The 19652-nt window shown below is 40.0% G+C and overlaps 1 protein-coding gene across 2 annotated transcripts in view; it reads left to right on the forward strand.

Annotated features, from left to right (window-relative positions):
- LOC126470038 (C2 domain-containing protein 5) overlaps positions 1 to 16188 on the forward strand; it is a 238690-nt gene extending 222502 nt beyond the window's left edge. For both annotated transcript variants that reach the window (XM_050097533.1, XM_050097534.1), the window contains one exon: positions 15097 to 16188. In XM_050097533.1, the coding sequence (XP_049953490.1) occupies positions 15097 to 15159 (63 nt within the window). In that variant the 3' untranslated portion in view covers positions 15160 to 16188. The remainder of the gene's footprint in view (positions 1 to 15096) is intronic.
- Positions 16189 to 19652: the final 3464 nt, after the last annotated feature.

The following is a 19652-nucleotide window of genomic DNA, read 5'->3' on the forward strand; positions in this document are numbered from 1 at the left end:
GAGGTATTGCTTCACGCTCAAGCACTTTATGCAGCTGGAGTCAGCAATATAACAGTCTTTCCTATGCAGACATATTCATATTCTTTGATGTTGAGAGGACCTACAAAACTACTTGGAGATGTAGTATCTTTGTACACCTCCACAAATGGAACTTCCATGGATGTCTGCTGACTTTTGTATAGCTCTACCTTTTCAGCTGTGTTTTTAAGTATCAGCTTAGTCCTACCTCAACTACAGATATATGGTTTATTGCTGAATAAGGTTATCATCCCTTAAAATCATCTATACTATTCACTGCAATGTGGTCAAACAGACAACATGAGAATATAAGATCAGCCTAATTCCCAGCCACTGTGTGAGCTGTCAGTTGCCATCTATTATGTTAAGTGAATTGGCTAATATCAACCGCACTGTCACCAGCATTTCATACCATTATAATGTTTTGAATATTCATGAACTGACAGAGCAATGAGACCATTTGGGATTTCCACGTTGCAAGACCTGGTCCCAGTTGTTGTGGACTGCATTACTGTACTTAAATGGAAATGAGGCTGTTAACCACACTGGTTGATATGAAGGCCCAGAATTATTTGAGATTTGTCAGACTGCTGCAAGAATTTTACTTTGAACTACATTTTGCTTTATGTAATTTTATCCAAGCACCATACCTATGTTGCAGGTTATGTTGGTGGGTCTGAGCAAAGGAACTTTTTTGACTGTTGAGTGCTATTTGCTCAGTATATCCTCAAGATTTGCATACCTTATGATTTCACTGTATTTAGCACTAAATTATTCATGATCTTGAGGATACTGGACCAAACAAAATGTAACTGAGTTAGTAAATTTGTTATAAGTCAAATTCTCTGTACTCAGCCAATAAGTCCAAATGATTCAGGATTCTCTTCTCTCGCCACATAGGTGAGGAAAGGAGCTCTCATTCTTCTGATTACCAGAACATTTAGGCATTTAGGAAAACAAAACCTCAAATAAAGCAGCTTATGAAGCCAACTTGGAAAGTACTGTCATGCTACGTGCCATCTCACTAGCACCAGTCACCTTGATGTTTAGGCTCAAGATCGTGTGTCATTGAGGTCAAGAATTACTAGTGCTGAAGGAACAACAATCAGTGCTTAGTGAAACCAGAAATTGTGCCAATTAATATGCCATCTAATTTTGGAGTAATGAGATGCCTGTGGTACATGTTTTAATAAGATAGTTTTGTATGTTTTAAATTTCACACACACTCTAAAATAAAAACAAAAAGACACTGCAAAGGAATTATCCAAATGGGATGGAACTTAATAGATGTGATGTTATGTGTACAGATAAACAAATGGTTACAATTCCAGAAAATTTGATGATTTATTCAAGAGAAAGAGCTTCACGAATTGAGCGTATCAGTAACATGTTGGTTCACCTCTGGCCCTTATGCAAGCAGCTGTTCAGCTTGGCATTGTTTGACACAGTTGTTAGATGTCCTACTGAGGGATATTGTGCCAAATTCTGTCCACCTAGTGCATTAGATCATCAGAATCACTAGCTATACTCTGCTTATCATAAGAATGATTGGTCAGAAGCCATAGCATACGTACACTGGCGTTGTTAGGATCTTGGAAGTAAGTCCTACTTATGTAATAGATATCTTATTACTAAGTTCTGTTAAATAAAACTTTACGATATTGTACCCATCAATGTTTTTCTTAATCACACTTCAGCTATGTAGTTTTCGTTTAAAAAATCATGTACAGTCACAGTCTCTGTACTGTTGTGCTTTGATTGTCACATTGTTTGTATGCAGTATGAAAATGCCTGAGGCTGCTTGCTGCTCTGTAGTGAAACGTGTGTGGAACCCAGTTAAAAACTGCTGAGAAATTGGTTGTTCTTAATGTTTTTTCATAAATTTACAGAAAAAATAGGCATTGAAGTTTTCCAAGGGACTATATTCGGTACAGTTGAGATTCAAATATACACTGGATGTATAGCAGAATCAGTAGGTATTAGATCGATAATCTGGTGCAGTTCATGGATCGCTGATCCATCCTTCTTTTTTTTTCCATTCAATTTCAAATATGTACATCTTGAACTTGTAAAACCCATCATAATTTTTTGTGACTAATACACATCTTCTTGTTTCTAATTACATATTGGACACAAAATTCCTGTTTTCATTTCAAATGTAAATTCTTAATTATTGATATTTTATGAAAGATTGTTAATAAAGGTTGCTTAAAGTAAGAAAATGTAACAATTTAGTTTTTAAGGCAAAAATGAAAAATCAAATACTCTTGATTTGGACTATGTCCATTGTTTTATACCACAGATGTAATCTCACACGAACTAGAGTGATAATTCTTGTGGAAACATGAAAAACAATCATTTTCACAGCATTGAGCACACCATAAAAATGCTGCATTTCTACATTTGGAACTGTACCATTACAATATGAACCCAACAGAACTGATATGGAGCCAAGCTAAGGGATTTGTCATAAGAAATAACAAGCGGCTTCAGTAGTCAACAATAGGGTGAAATCCCAGCAGTATGCTTTTGCATCACACACAGCTCATGCGGAAGAATTATCCTGTTTTTAAGTTAGGAATTTTCATATCTCTTGTTTGTAATTAGAATACTGCATTAGGTGAGAATGAGAGACTTCTACGCTTTCTGTCTGGGCACCTACGAAGGGTGCGGTAGTGATGTAGTTTTGTCAAATATTATTTCATTCCCTTTAAAAATTAAATGTCATTCAAAGCTACTCATCTCTTTTTATGTCTGAACTGCAACTGCTGACATCATTTTAGGTTAGTTGCACCAACTGGCTGGCCAATGCTGTCCAAATTAAATGCGCGGGTAATGCTGTTGTCCCATATTATCACTCAGTATGTGTGCATGTAACACAGCATAAAACATATCCTTATGATCGCACTTGACTATACTTCCACTGCACTTGACACAAAATCCAGTGAGATTCAAGCAAATGTAGAAGAACACATCAGGTTTATTCTTATGATGAATACAGCACAGTTGGAGGTCCCTGTCCATAAAGTTCCAAATCTTCTCAATTTAGGAGAGATCCTGTGATCTTGCTGGCAAAGGTATGATTTGATGAACATGAAGACAAGCAGTAGAAACTCTTACCATGTGCAGGCAGGCATTATCTTACTGAAATGTAAGCCCGGGATGGCTTGCCATGAAGGGCAACAAAACGGGGCTTAGAATATCATCGATGTAGTGCTGAGCTGTAAGGGTGCTGCAGGTGGCAACCAAAGGGGTCCTGCTGTGAAAAGAAATGGCACCCCACATCATCACTCCTGGTTGTCGGACCATATGGTGGTGCAACAGTGAGGTTGGTATCCCACCACTGTCTGGGGCATCTCCAGACACATCTTCAGCCTGGAAGCTCATTAACTGGAATGGAATTGTCTTTGATGATGAGTCCCTCTTCAAACTGAGCCCCAATGACCAGCAAAGATGTGTCTGGAGACATCCCAGACAGTAGTGGGATACCAACCCGACTGTCAAGTGCCACACAGCCTGACAACCAGGAGTAATGGTCTGGGGTGCCATTTAATTTCACAACAGGATCCCTTTGGTTGTCATTCGCAGCACCCTTACAGCACAGCAGTACATCAGCAATATTCAATGTCCTGGTTTGTTGCCCATCATGGCAAGTGATGCTGGGCTTACATTTCAGCAAGATAACGTCTGTTCGCACATGGCAAGAGTTTCTACTGCTTGTCTATGTACCTACCTTGATCAGCATGGTTGCTGAATCTCTGCCCAATCGAGAATATCTGTAGCATGATGGGCAGGGCCCTCCAATCCACATGAGGTTTTGACAGGCTAATGCACCAGTTGGACAGAAATTGGTATGATATCCCTCAGGAGGACACCCAACAACTCTTTCAATTGATGCAGAGTCAAATAACTGCAGGCATAAGAGCCAGAGGCATGGACCAATGAGTTACTGACTTGCTCAATTTCTGAAGCTCTTTCTCTTGAATAAATCATCCAATTTTTCTGAAATTGATATAGGTAATTTGTTTGTTTCTGCATGGATGTGTGGGAGATTGAGAGTGGGAGTATGACAGTGTTTATCTTATTACACTCAGGATTTTTGTCACTGAAAACACAGTTTTAGGTATTTTAATCATAGTCATCTCTTCATATTTTGGTAAGAGCATGATCATTCAACTATGCCAACTAGGTGCCAAAGGATAAGCTCCACACCCATCCTCTGTGCAGAGGTTTGTGAACCACTACTCATAGTTTCAAGCATACAATTTCTTATCTGTTCCAGAACTACCAGTACTCCATAAAGGTATATACCATAACCTGTTGTAGATTTTCATAAACCATCTGTAAGCAGAAAAGGAGGGCATTTTGCATAGGCTCACTGTATGTAGATACAGAGGCAGTTAGCATGTTGGTACTTAAAAGACCAAGAATATTGCGTCTGTGAAGTTTTGAAATCAGGAGAGAGGTACTGGCAGGTCTTAAATGTGTGGAGTGTTGTAGGTTGAGCTTGGATAGCTCATTCGGTGAGGGTCTGATTTCTTGTGATTTATGTTTTACTTGTGTTTTCCCTTGCACCAGTTGCTCATTAAACTGTTGTGTGAAAACTGAGTGTTTTATAACACTCAAAGAATTTGTAAATGTATAGCCTTGATTAAAAAGCTCATTGCTATGTGGCTGCCACAGTGATTTTAAGTCCAAGCTGACTGCTACTGTGGCAGTAAATATGACTGTACTCAGAATACTAAATCTGGCAGTTCGTATGATTTGGTTGCATTGTGCACTGTGAAAGTTCAATGAGTATATCTTCTCTTGCATTCAAGTATTTGCTGTATGAAGTAGTCCTGTTCTGGTAAAGAGCATACATTGGAAACTTCAAGTCCAACTTGTGAGGCTCCTTGTGGCATAACTTTTCCTATACTTTATTTTGTCTGCATGTTAAAAGTAAATATATATAGTACAAACAAACACAATTTATATCATTTTTCTAACATACCAATAGTAGCAGTTTCATCAGAACACTGCCTGTGACAGACTATTTGGCTGTCTGAACACCTCTCAACACTTTGTGCTCCAGAGTTCATGACCAAGTGAAGTGATACTGTGGTAAGGTACTGGAGTTGTATTCAGGATGGTGGCAGTTCAAATTCCCATCCAACAGTCCATCCAGATTTAGGTTTTCCATGAATTTCCTAAATTGATTAAGGTAAAAACCAGAATGGTTCCTTTGAAAGAGTACAGTCTGCATTATTCTCCATCTTCCTCCACTCTGAGCTTGTACTCCATCTCTGATGACTGTATCATAAACATGACATTAAAGCCTAATCTTCCTTCCGTACATAGTCCAACTGTGATGCATGTTGTAGGCTGACAGAAACCAGCCACAGACAGAAGGTTGCTTCATACTGCAGTGACCGCATGTGATTTATAGCTACAGCTGCTGCACTCACTTCAACAAATGTATACAATAGTTGCCTACAAATGTCATGTATATTTCCATAGTAAATAAAGTGAATACCCTGCAGGAGAAGTTTGACGGGAATGCAGACACTGTCATTTGAGTTTGACTTTCTTGATTGGCGTCATGAAGAACTTAAGGTGTTAGAAAATGGTATAATAGGTATTCAGCTAGATTATAGACAGAGCTGACTATCTTTTAAACTTTAAAGTATCTAATGAGGAAGGGTGCATAAATTTAGCATTTGCTAACACCTGTGTGAGAAAACTATCATAGTTCTGGCAAAGTTAGTCATGTGAGAATGGCTTATGCAGCATTTGGCATAAGGAACATCAAATTATATGATCTAACATCATGATTAAAATTTACCTGAACATACAAATAAATTAGACTGTCACCACAATTAGCTTATGGTGAAAGAGTACATTAATGAAAGGAAAAGTAATTACAAAACAAGTGTGTCCAAAACATCACTAAACAGTTAGATATGATGCTGACCTTGAAACTCGTGTCATATATATAAATAGTATTTCATGATTACCTCAAAAGCTTCAAAATGTAGTAGTAGTAGTAGTAGTAGTAGTAGTAGTAACTGGCGTGAAAAGAAATTCAGTTCATAAATTACATTTTCCACAAATTTTGAAAAGCTGAATTTTATGGTGAATAATATATGATTTTGGTATGTGTTTTGGTCCACAGAGCCTGAAAATGAAATTTATTGGCTTGCTCTCATTTTTGAAAGAATATATATTGTATTTATTAGTAGCAACTCGGTGAATAATATAGACATTGGGTTGTTCACAGGCACATAAACCAGACTGAAAACTTTTGCTCACTTTCACTCGAACCCTTTTTTGAGCTAGAGTGAAAAACACACACACACACACACACACACACACACACACACACTCTTGTACAGCTACAATATGCTGGATGAATATACTGTGCTGGAACTGCAGCACTGGATGGTGTGACCACCAACCAACTGTCCACCTGAATGAATGGTCACCACCAAACTGTGACCAAGAACAGAGCTGGCCATCCACTGGCAGAACTTGCTGCTGAGAACAAGACACTTGATTTCAGTGTGTGCTACTCAACCTGCCCCAACAACAGCTTCTGTAAACTACATAGGTGGGGGTTGTTCTTGTGACACATCCTTCATTCCCATAATCCTAGCCACAATGTGTGCTAACCCTCTGCCCCACACTCACCTCTACTCTGCCCCAGGATGCTAACTTCACTCATCCAGTACCCATTCCCTCTTACCTGCAATCTCTCCTTCCTTTGCTCTGTCATACCCTCCCAGTTCACTCCTCCATGTCAGTCTCATCAAGTGCTTTATGAACTTGCAGGTGGGTGTCAGTACTGGTACCTGTGTCACATTTCTATCCCATGCATCTGCAGTCTCTCTCTCCCATATTCGAATCTTGTATGCCTGCTGCCTCCTTCCCATCCGTCATGGCCATCAGCTTTCTCTTGAGTGCTTGCGTCCTTTCTTCCCTACCCACTCCACCTGACACAACCCCTCGCCCCAATCAAGCTGCAGAACTGCAATACTGGCCAAGTATATTCAGTTGGCACATTAGCCATACAGAAGTGTGATTTGTCTGAAAGCTAGCATTTATGTGCCTGTTGATGACTCGTGTGTACTACACTCCTGGAAATGGAAAAAAGAACACATTGACACCGGTGTGTCAGACCCACCATACTTGCTGCGGACACTGCGAGAGGGCTGTACAAGCAATGATCACACGCACGGCACAGCGGACACACCAGGAACCGCGGTGTTGGCCGTCGAATGGCGCTAGCTGCGCAGCATTTGTGCACCGCTGCCATCAGTGTCAGCCAGTTTGCCGTGGCATACGGAGCTCCATCGCAGTCTTTAACACTGGTAGCATGCCGCGACAGCGTGAACGTGAACCGTATGTGCAGTTGACGGACTTTGAGCGACGGCGTATAGTGGGCATGCGGGAGGCCGGGTGGACGTACCGCCGAATTGCTCAACACGTGGGGCGTGAGGTCTCCACAGTACATCGATGTTGTCGCCAGTGGTCGGCGGAAGGTGCACGTGCCCGTCGACCTGGGACGGGACCGCAGCGACGCACGGATGCACGCCAAGACCGTAGGATCCTACGCAGTGCCGTAGGGGACCGCACCGCCACTTCCCAGCAAATTAGGGACACTGTTGCTCCTGGGGTATCGGCGAAGACCATTCGCAACCGTCTGCATGAAGCTGGGCTACGGTCCCGCACACCGTTAGGCCGTCTTCCGCTCACGCCCCAACATCGTGCAGCCCGCCTCCAGTGGTGTCGCGACAGGTGTGAATGGAGGGACGAATGGAGACGTGTCGTCTTCAGCGATGAGAGTCGCTTCTGCCTTGGTGCCAATGATGGTCGTATGCGTGTTTGGCGCCGTGCAGGTGAGCGCCACAATCAGGACTGCATACGACCGAGGCACACAGGGCCAACACCCGGCATCATGGTGTGGGGAGCGATCTCCTACACTGGCCGTACACCACTGGTGATCATCGAGGGGACACTGAATAGTGCACGGTACATCCAAACCGTCATCGAACCCATCGTTCTACCATTCCTAGACCGGCAAGGGAACTTGCTGTTCCAACAGGACAATGCACGTCCGCATGTATCCCGTGCCACCCAACGTGCTCTAGAAGGTGTAAGTCAACTACTCTGGCCAGCAAGATCTCCGGATCTGTCCCCCATTGAGCATGTTTGGGACTGGATGAAGCGTCGTCTCACGCGGTCTGCACGTCCAGCACGAACGCTGGTCCAACTGAGGCGCCAGGTGGAAATGGCATGGCAAGCCGTTCCACAGGACTACATCCAGCATCTCTACGATCGTCTCCATGGGAGAATAGCAGCCTGCATTGCTACGAAAGGTGGATATACACTGTACTAGTGCCGACATTGTGCATGCTCTGTTGCCTGTGTCTATGTGCCTGTGGTTCTGTCAGTGTGATCATGTGATGTATCTGACCCCAGGAATGTGTCAATAAAGTTTCCCCTTCCTGGGACAATGAATTCACGATGTTCTTATTTCAATTTCCAGGAGTGTATTTGGTGAACTGTCATCTTCACTCCTAAATTATTTATGTTCTGCCAGAAGAACTCTCTATTATTATATTTATTGTGTGTATATTACAACAAAAGGGGAAAATATAAATACCTTAAAAGCATCTCTTACTGACCTACCACTGATACTGTGTTGCAGAAGTGTTCAGTTGCACCATCCAGAAATAATCACTTAATATGGCAGTACTCTGTTTCCCCATTGTACCTGTACTCCACCAGAGAAGTGTCCTGGTGAATGCTCTCACCGTGTTAATTGATTGCAGCTGGAGAATTTGGTATTGCACGCAGGTCATCAACGAGTTCTTTAAATTGTCTGGTTTGCAATTTCCCGAAAAACTATAAAACTATAAAACCAGAGTTTCTGCTATCCTGTGTCGTTTCTTGCATTCAGGAATTCTATGCAAAATCTCGTAAGAGGCTAAAAGGGCCTCAGAAGTCATATTTGTCATTTTAGCAAAGGTCTTCTGGGTAGAAAGTAAAACAATTTCGTGACAAAAAATTCTTTTGTTTTTCCTCTTAATTCAGGATGTTTAATTGCAAGATGTTACAAATTACACACTGCAGGCAGTCTTCATCATTGATTGTAGTTTTTGTGAATCCTATCAATTAATAGTTCACATCATTCTTTCACATTTTCACGTTTGCAGTATCTCCCACCCCTCCACCACTTGATGGACCACTGGTGTCTTTATGTCTGTCACTAATCAGGAACTACTTCATACTGCAATCAAATCTTCCTCATGAAAGAGTGTAAGGAGTTGTGAAGATACACAAGCCAAAGCTTGCACTGTGCATGGTAGTTAAGGATACAGTCACAGTGCAGCCAACAATGGGCACTTCTGTTGATGGCTGACATTGCCTAGCTCTCCTGATCATTTCAAACAATGCTAAAAATATGACTGTGGTTCCATTGTTGTCTGGCAAATTCATTCCAAATCAATGGCATCTTCTTTGTTTGAAGGAAAAGATAAACACACTTTGTTGGTGATAATTTTCTTTTTTAGTATACCACAACTCCCCTTGCATGCCATTCCCCCCCCCCCCTGCCCCCCCCCCCCCCCTCCCTGGAAACGCATCCTACAGTTTGAGAACCCATGACCTAGGGGGATGTGGAAAGCCAGTTGAAAACCACATCCTGGCTGGATGGCTGGCAGGCAGGCGTACCAACCCTTGCCATTAATCTGCTAGGTGGATTTGACCTGGGACAGGTGCATCACTTTAACCTGGAAGTGGCACTTTAACCTGCACCTGTATCTGGGTGGGTAGCATGTAGCTTTTCCATAGTTTCTCCAAATCATTTAAGGCAAAGGCCAGAATGGTCTCTCTACCAATCTGAGTTTGTACTCCGTCTCTAATGAACTTGTTATCAACTGTATGTGAAACTGTAATCTTCCACCTCACGTTTCCAGCATTGTCTTGTCAACATAGCTTCTTTGCCATTTCTGTTGTGTCTTTCATAATAGTAGAACTTGCATAAAATGTTGAAATTAATACCTTATAAGATGAAAACCAATTTTGTCCTAAATGGGCTGAATGGATGGAAGTTTTCAACGTGTTGTTGAAGCTATGTATAGGGTATTTGCTTTAGCACCATTTAAAGTTTATTAAAAAAAGGCACTTCAAGAAAAATGTAGAAATTGTCGTCTTGTAAACTGAAATAGCTTTCAGTGGTATGGTCCTCTTTTGTCATTATGGGGACCACATTCATTTTTGTTGTTTTGAGCTAAGATTATTCTTCCTTAGAAAATTAATACCTTTTTCCTTAACTGTGTATGCAGTTTCATCTGTGTTTATATATTATATGTCAGTGGGTTTATAAGGTAGCATCTCCATTTAAAAAATCTGTTGAAGTTTTGTTTGTAGTTTCTGTCTTGACATATTTAGGTCTTTGGATATGTAGTTCTGTGTTTCACTTTTGATTTACTAGGTACCTTCAGTCATCCACAAAGTTAATGAGACACTTCTGTTGTTCATGTTCTTATTCCCATCAAGCTGGCTAATGCAGATACTGTAGGGCCTTGATAATCTGGCATGCTCAGGGATTTGTCAATGTCAGATTATCAAATCTTCTAGATTATCAAGGTTATTTTTAAAAACCTGGTTTAATGGAATGGAACTATGCAACCCCTGTAGTCTTAACGTAGAAAAACAAATAGTAGTTATTTATTAAATGCAACACAACTGGAGAGATTACAGTATAAATAAATTAAAAGTATTTATTACTTTTCTGTAAAAAAAATTGAATTAAAAGTCAAATAATCTACTGCTCTATTAAATCAGTTTAAGGCTCTAAAGTTTTAGTGAAGTTAATGTACATAATAATTTTTTGCATGCAAATGACAAAATAAAGTAAGCACCCTCTGTATGAAAAGATAAAGAACAAACTATGAGGTTTGCTCAGAAAGTTTCAGAACTTCATTCACAAAATTTTTGTTTGCATACTTTTTACTTATTGTGCATGCTTTCCATTGAAATACTCACCACCACCACAATTGATACACTGCTCCCAATGCCATTTCCACTTCTAGAAGCAGTCTCTGTATGCCACTTGCTGGATTGCGCAAAGCACGTCTCTGATTTTTCTTTTATCGTGTCTGTCATTGTAAATCTTCATTCTTTCAACAGGGGGAAAAAAAGGAATGCAGGGGCCAGGTCTGGGGAGTATGGAGGATAAGGCAGCACAGTGATTTTGTTTCTTATGCAATACTCACGTACCAACAGTGATGACTGTGCGGGTGCATTATCGTGATGCAAGGGCCATGAATTCTCTTGTCTCATTTCAAGCCATTTCCTTCTCACATGTTCTCGTAGGTGTTGCAACATGTCCTGATAGTACCATTGATTAATAGTTTGTCTACTACCATTGATTAATAGTTTGTCCCTTTGGCACAAATTCAAGATGAACTAATTCTTCAAAGTCAAAGAAAACTATCAGCAAGGGTTTGGCATTTGACCTGACCCGAAAAGCTTTCTTTGGTCTTGGAGAACCTTTCCTGATCTATTGTGAGGATTGAAACTTGGTCTCAGCATCATAACTGTAGACCCAAGTCTCATTGCCAGTTATGGTTCTCTTACAGAACATCTCGTTCTCATTTGCGTGATCAAAAACTCTTCACAGATTGTGAGGCGAAGGTCTTCCTGGTCCTGACTCATGAGCTGTGGGATGAACTTGGCAGCATCGGATTACACCAGTGAAAAATACAAATGAGTTGCACACTTGTCCTGTTTGATTCATGACAAAAGCTTACTTTCACAAAACTTCAAATGTGTGCAAAACGGCCTTGTCCAAAATGTCAAAAAAACATTGTGATACTATGCGCTGTTGCCCTCAGATGGACTGTATCTATGTCTGGTCTTGTGTCATACATAACTAAAATATCAGGAATATCAGCAGAATGTGGAGATATTATGGATAATAGGCTAAAACACCAGTGCCACTGAGTAATAAATGAAACTGAGTATTCACAAGGAAAAATTGAATGTATGACTATTGAAGCAGAAATGAGAATGTGCAGTTGTGCACTTTCACCTCCCAATCTACCATAGATGATGCATACTAACAAGCTTGTTCATTGCTTCTGTGATTTATCCTGTCTTGTTTGATACTGAGATGATTAACAAAATTCAGATTCTTGTTGCTGACAGTTGCTTCGAATCTGTTCAGAGACTTTCTCTTGTTTGGTTAGTGGTGTAAGTTGGTATTCATGAAGCAGATGACTGTGGTTACTCTTGTGAGGTTGCTAGGAGGCATATTACTTGGAGGGCTATGATTTGTTACATACTCATGACAGTTAGTAGCCCAATTAAAGTAGTATTGACTGGAAGTGATAAGACAACAGCTTTTGCAGCAAAATTGGAACTGGTTATGAAACCAGTTACTTCATCTGAAAGTGAGCACTCTACTATGTGGACAGGGCATTGCTGCAATAAAACTCTTTCATTGCCGTATCGTCTTAGCTAAGTTAGATATCTTGCAACATGAAAGAAGAGAATAGGGGAAGCATATTCATCAAATGACCCTCGTGGAATCAAAAACTTTACTTTTCCAGTCTCATGTGATATTTTAAGCAGTAATTATTCAGAATATTTCATTGAGCTGACAAGAAAAATTCAAGCAAATTTAGTAGTATCAGTCAGTCCCACACCCACAAATCACTGTCATGATTTAGCGGAGTTGCTAAACATTGCCTGCGCCATTGCAAAGTCTTCATTATGTTAGTGGAAAGAAGAATGTGTTTTGAATTGTGCATGATTGGATTTGGAAATCCAACCTACTGTGAGACAATGTGACATATTTAATGTTGTTCCTAATCCAGGGGAACTACTTTATTCAGCATTTACAAATATGCCTCATCTGTCGGTCTTGCCAGCAGAAGGATTTCCAACTCACAATCAAGGTCACAAATATTAGCATTACTTTCATGAGAGATCCTATACACAACCACGTTAGCCAGAGAATGGCAGTACATTATGCAAGTGGAGTTGCCACAGCTAGTATGGCCCGAACTTTTTGTTACCACCAAAGATCATGGAGAAGAACAATTATAATATTACCAAATGAGATACATTTTTATGAATTTTAAGAGTTTGATCAGGTCTTTGGGCTTCACTTTAGACTGTACAGAAACATGGATCCTGCTCCTAAGGGACCAAAATGCAAAAGGATTAAGGACATTGAACACTTTTAAACTGCCATATGCATAGGTCATGAGAAACAACCAAAACCTATCTACTTAAGTCCTACAAGGCTTTTTTGCAGTCTCGGCTTAATAATAAGTGTGTGGCTTATTGGTTGCCAGTCTTCATACATTAAAGCAATAGACATTCACCATGAAAGGATTAGACTGTCAACAGTGGCATTTAAGTCAGTCCTGCATCTGGCCCTTGTGATGGAAGTAGAGAGCTATTACTTGCCATTTGGTGTCAGCTCCTCACGATGCATCATGCATACAGTTACTGGGATCTCATACCGTTGAACATGCAATGGAGTGCACCCTCATAAATTGACTCTATGCAAAAAGGCCGTTTGGGAACTGCACAAAGCAGGAACTGATGGCACTTAGTGCTGGCGAAATTTCTGTTTTAAACCATTGATGAAGTCACCACACTCATGGTTACTGAAAATTCTCAGAGTAGCTTGAAGATTATTATGAGAATAATTGTTCCTGAGGCTACATTTTTAAACCTCTGCCACACAGGGCCAGTGTAAGGCCCAACTGATGCAAACAGCCTCTTGGAATGGCAAGCTGAGAGTAGTGCAGAATTTGTACAGAGGTTGTATCATAATTAGTAGTGAAAACAACCCATTTCCATGCTCACCAGATTTAGATTTATTTTTAAAGTGACCAAGGAAATGCAACTAATGTATGAGGAAAGGAGGAGGGGAGGACAAGGAGGCAGGAGTACCAAACAATATGTAACTTCTGTGGAAAAATATTCTCGAATCAGCCCTGGTGCCACAACCATGTAAAGATAGAGCTAAACAGGTGATGCCATCATCTGTTCTGTGGTATTACCTGAAACTGTCCACACGATTTACATACGAATTGAATTTACAGTGTATACTCAGAGGTCTATTCAATCTTGAGGGCATTCAAGCTGATGAGATGCATCCAAATTGTGAAATTACTGATCAGGAATTCGAAATACGCTGCAGATGAAGCAGTCAAAGATTTCTGAATGGGACATATTGTGGCACAATGTGCCAACTACTCACATGCAATAACTTTGCTATTGAAGCACAGGATTATGTGTTTGTGGGAAGAAGAGTGGCTCAAAGTTAGTGACAACTAGCTGTGGTCTGTTATGCCAACAATCTAGCCATATGTTTCTCCATCTGGCCTCTGAGGTAAGAGTAAGTTTTTAACTCATCTCCAGATGGGCCACTGTACTATGATGCAAGACTTCTTCCTCTAGTGAGACTCCCTGTGAGTTTATGATGGTTGTGGCATAAAACTTTTAGTGTGTCACATTTTTAAATGAATTTGTTTTGAATCAACGAGAGCTATCCACAATGAATTTTCACCTTGCAACAGAGTGTATACTGATGTGAAACTTCCTGGCAGATTAAAACTGAGTGCTGGACTGGGACTCAAACCTGGGACGTTTGCCTTTTATGTGGAAGTGCTCTACTGACTGAGTTACCCCAACATGACTCACGACCTGCCCTCACTGTATTACTTCTGAGAAGTTCTCCTGCATACACTGCTGGACTAGCACTCGTGGAAGTATTTTGGAGATTAAGAGATGTGATACTAGCAGAAGTAAAGCTGTGAGGTTGGGTTGTGAGTCATGCTAAAATAGCTCAGTGAGTAGAGCACTTGTCTGCAAAAAGCCAAGGTCCCAGTTTTGAGTCCCATTCCAGCACACAGTTTTAATCTGACAAGTATTTCCAGTTACGTACAATATAGTAACCTACCATTTTCAGTCTCTTTGGCACACACACGTGTGTGTGTGACTAAATTTCAGTCTGATATACATATTGTGCTGTAGACAAAAGATACTAAAATGGATGAATTTATTTTGCAGGGGCAGTGCCTTATTAATGTTGGTGGAGATGTCGTGTGTGCCACTTACTATACAGAAGAATGATTGTATAATATTGTATATTTCAAATAATCAAAGATGTTGCATTAAATTTTCTACATGTCTGTAACATAAATATTTATTGTTGTGCAATTGGAAAAGTTTGGAAATACTTGGCCAGATGTGGCTTAAGCTCAGCTCAGATCAGGTTGTGAACATCAGATTTTGATATTCAAACAAATAATTGACATTTTCCGTGCTATTGTAATTACAATAGCAAATGTTGTGTGTAACTTCTGTTGGTAATTTGTACTTTATAAGCAACTGAAGATCGTACTTAAATAGCAACTGAAGATCGTACTTAAATAGCAACTGAAGATCGTACTTAAATAGCAACTGAAGATCGTACTTAAATAGCAACTGAAGATTGTACTTAAATAGTAACTGAAGATCATACTTAAATTCAACATTAATTATAATACTCACAGTTTGAAGTACAAGTCATATAAAAAGTTGCTACAGAAATGGTAACAAGGGAACATATTGGAAGATTCTCACTGGTATCATTGAACACGTAGTCTGCTTTTGTAATGGTTTCAAAAACATTTTTGCTTTGGTGTGGAGCCAAGCAGTTCCCAATTTTTAGCATTAAAGCTGAACTAAACATGGATGATCTAAAAGATTTCATATATGCTTCATATTTTTTAATGAAGAACAGCATAAAAAGTTTGGCAGCTATTTGTTTATTTTCAGAGTGGTCAGTTTTGCTCATATCATTGTTGATGCTATAGATATATTTGTGAAAGCTGTATTCTTTTAGATTAATTTTAACTGCAGTTTCTTTTTATATATGATTAAAAGATTTTTTAATGTGTGTGCCTTAGGTGATGTATACATGTGTGTTTTAAACTGTTGTGCACATGTCAGAATTTTCTTTAAATGAAGTAATGTGTAACATGCAGCTGTTGTATTATCATGTGGAATGGATATTTATATGTGATATTATCACTGATGTGAATCATTGTTAGTGAATGTTATTTTTGCTGTAAATAAAAACAGTGAAGAACATGAAATAAAAGAAAATAATTGTTTGAATCATATGTCAATAATTAGTTTCTTTTTTAGATAGACAATTGTGTTTTTTCTGAGGGTGGGAAGTGAAAGGAGGTCCAGTTTGGATTTGTCATAATTATCACCTTGGAATCATGTTTACAATTAACTACAAATTTGTAAAGAAGAAACCGCATACAATACAAAGAAATAACCGTTCTGATCTGCACACAGAAATAAGGTGTAGGAGTACTCTTTCCAACTAACATTAAAATTAAATGACAAAGCAGTCACTAAATCTGAACAGTGACCACTTGCCATCTGACTGAAATATAGTAACAGTTTATAGCCACCAGAATGAATTTTTTGCTCTGGAGTGGAGAGTGTGCTCAAATGAAACTTTCCTAGAAGATTAAAACTGTGTGCCAGAATGAGGCTCGAACTTAGGACCTTTGCCTTTCACGGGCAAGTGTTCAAGTTCCAGTTTATAGCTATTATCTGACAGTGGTGGGTAATTGTCTACTATGTCAGTGTGGTGTACCTGTATTTGTTAGTTCAGACCATGTCAGAACTGCAGTTTTTTTCCACTGGTAAATCGTGTAAAAATAAAAATAAGCATAGTGACAAAATGCCATTTTGCCACTTAAATATTACATATAATTTATGAGTACTGCTAGCTGCTGATGTAAACTACAGACAAATTACACAAATGTTATCGAAGTGGAAAACTTCACATCATAAAAGCTGATTGTGAAGTAGCTGCTCATGTTAAGGAACATTAGCAGTCACATTGCAAATAAGTGCAAGAGTTTGTTCTATAAAGGAAGGAAGAAAGACAAGTGTTACATTGATGCCAAGGTAACTTTTTGGTTAAAATTTTGTTTCACCACTTAATGATCTTGGTTTGTAACATAGATGGCACATCAATCTGTGCCCTTACTTCCTTTTCATGTATTATCTGTATAGTACCATATTGGGTATATGTTTAGGATGAAGTAACCACTGATGTACAGCTTTCTCTCTATTATCATATAAAGTGACGTTTGAATGCTGAGGTGTTACTTTTAAATTGTAAACGCTGCTATTTTTAGTTTGTATCCTATAAGGGTTTAAATCCTCCCACTCTTACTGAATTTTATTATGTTCTCCAAGTTGGTGGGAGGATGAAAAGAAATACAAAGAGAAATCTTTTCATTAAGATGACTCCCATATTGCAGCTTAACATTAATGGTCCAGGCCATAGGTGGAAGAACTGGAAACTAGTGATACAGGGAAAAGCCCGAGCAGTTGTTGACTTTTGTGTTTGCTTTCTATATGCAATGCTACTAGACACATTATGCTGCTAGATTCTTACATATTTCCTCCAACAATTTCTCCAAGTAGGTGGCGAACACACACAATGTGCTTTGGGGCCTATTATGTCAATGTCTACAACTGAAGAACATTGGTAGCAATGCTGATTTTGTTAGATGGTGAATAACTTAGCTGAGAAGAATGTGAGAGAGTACTGAAAGACCTAAGTTGAGGAAGGCTCCTAGAGTAGACAACATACCCTTGGAACTATTAAAATGCTTCAGAGAACTAGCTATGAAAAATTTATTACATTTGGTATGAAATATAGGTGTCTCTCCTATGGGTCATAAGGTGCATTTTCTCTGGTGTTTTGGCGGGTATTTGCAGTTTCATTTTTGGAATGTGTAGCTAGAGTCAACTCCCACAGAACATGTCTTTTTATATAACATCCAATGTTGACCGAAAGCATCAGTTTGTTTCCATTTACAAACAAAAATATTTTTTAAATCAGAATTTTACAAGAGCATTCGATAGATTGGTCCCAAATTAGCCTACTGCGATATGCGTTAACAGGGACAGAAAAACATGACTAATCACTATTCCAGCAGCAGCTGAGCATCCCTTCTGAATGGGTCAGGGCAGTGCTGTCACTACTAAAGTACTGGTCATTTTTGTACAACTGTCCCTGTTAATACATATAAAATGAATATCACACTAGACTAGTATGGGACTGCTCTGTCGAGTGGGCACATAAAATTCCACTTTAAAAATCATTTAGTTTGTCAGTAGTTACAATTTTCAACAACAGATGCCGCTGCATGTGATGTGAAAGATATAGAAGACAACGCAGTCTGTGGGTGCGCCATTCTGTACGTCGTCTTTCTGCTGTAAGCATGTGCTGTTCACAACGTACAAGTGTGCTGTAGACAACATGGTTTATTCCTTAGAACAGAGGATTTTTCTGGTGTTGGAATTCCACCGCCTAGAACACAGTGTTGTTGCAACAAGACGAAGTTTTCAACAGAGGTTTAATGTAACCAAAGGACCGAAAAGCGATACAATAAAGGATCTGTTTGAAAAATTTCAACGGACTGGGAACGTGACGGATGAACGTGCTGAAAAGGTAGGGCGACCGCGTACGGCAACCACAGAGGGCAACGCGCAGCTAGTGCAGCAGGTGATCCAACAGCGGCCTCGGGTTTCCGTTCGCCGTGTTGCAGCTGCGGTCCAAATGACGCCAACGTCCACGTATCATCTCATGCGCCAGAGTTTACACCTCTATCCATACAAAATTCAAATGCGGCAACCCCTCAGCGCCGCTACCATTGCTGCACGAGAGACATTCGCTAATGATATAGTGCACAGGATTGATGACGGCGATATGCATGTGGGCAGCATTTGGTTTACTGACGAAGCTTATTTTTACCTGGACGGCTTCGTCAATAAACAGAACTGGCGCATATGGGGAACCGAAAAGCCCCATGTTGCAGTCCCATCATCCCCGCATCCTCAAAAAGTACTGGTCTGGGCCGCCATTTCTTCCAAAGGAATCATTGGCCCATTTTTCAGATCCGAAACGATTACTGCATCACGCTATCTGGATATTCTTCGTGAATTTGTGGCAGTACAAACTGCCTTAGACGACACTGCGAACACCTCGTGGTTTATGCAAGATGGTGCCCGGCCACATCGCACGGCCGACGTCTTTAATTTCCTGAATGAATATTTCGATGATCATGTGATTGCTTTGGGCTATCCGAAACATACAGGATGCGGCGTGGAGTGGCCTCCCTATTTGCCAGACATGAATCCCTGTGACTTCTTTCTGTAGGGACACTTGAAAGACCAGGTGTACCGCCAGAATCCAGAAACAATTGAACAGCTGAAGCAGTACATCTCATCTGCATGTGAAGCCATTCCGCCAGACACGTTGTCAAAGGTTTCGGGTAATTTCATTCAGAGACTACACCATATTATTGCTACACATGGTGGATATGTGGAAAATATCGTACTATAGAGTTTCCCAGACCGCAGCGCCATCTGTTGTTGAAAATTGTAACTACTGTAATTTCGAAAGTTTGTCCGCCTGAAAATGTACTGTTGTCCCAAGCATATTGCAACAAACGGTGTATTTCTATCGCTGCTCGTTTAGTTTTTATTGCCGTTTCAAATATACCGGTCATTTTTGAAACACCCTGTAGGTGTCAGGTGGACAT

Source organism: Schistocerca serialis, chromosome 3 (genome assembly GCF_023864345.2).
Source record: "Schistocerca serialis cubense isolate TAMUIC-IGC-003099 chromosome 3, iqSchSeri2.2, whole genome shotgun sequence".
NCBI lineage: Eukaryota > Metazoa > Arthropoda > Insecta > Orthoptera > Acrididae > Schistocerca > Schistocerca serialis.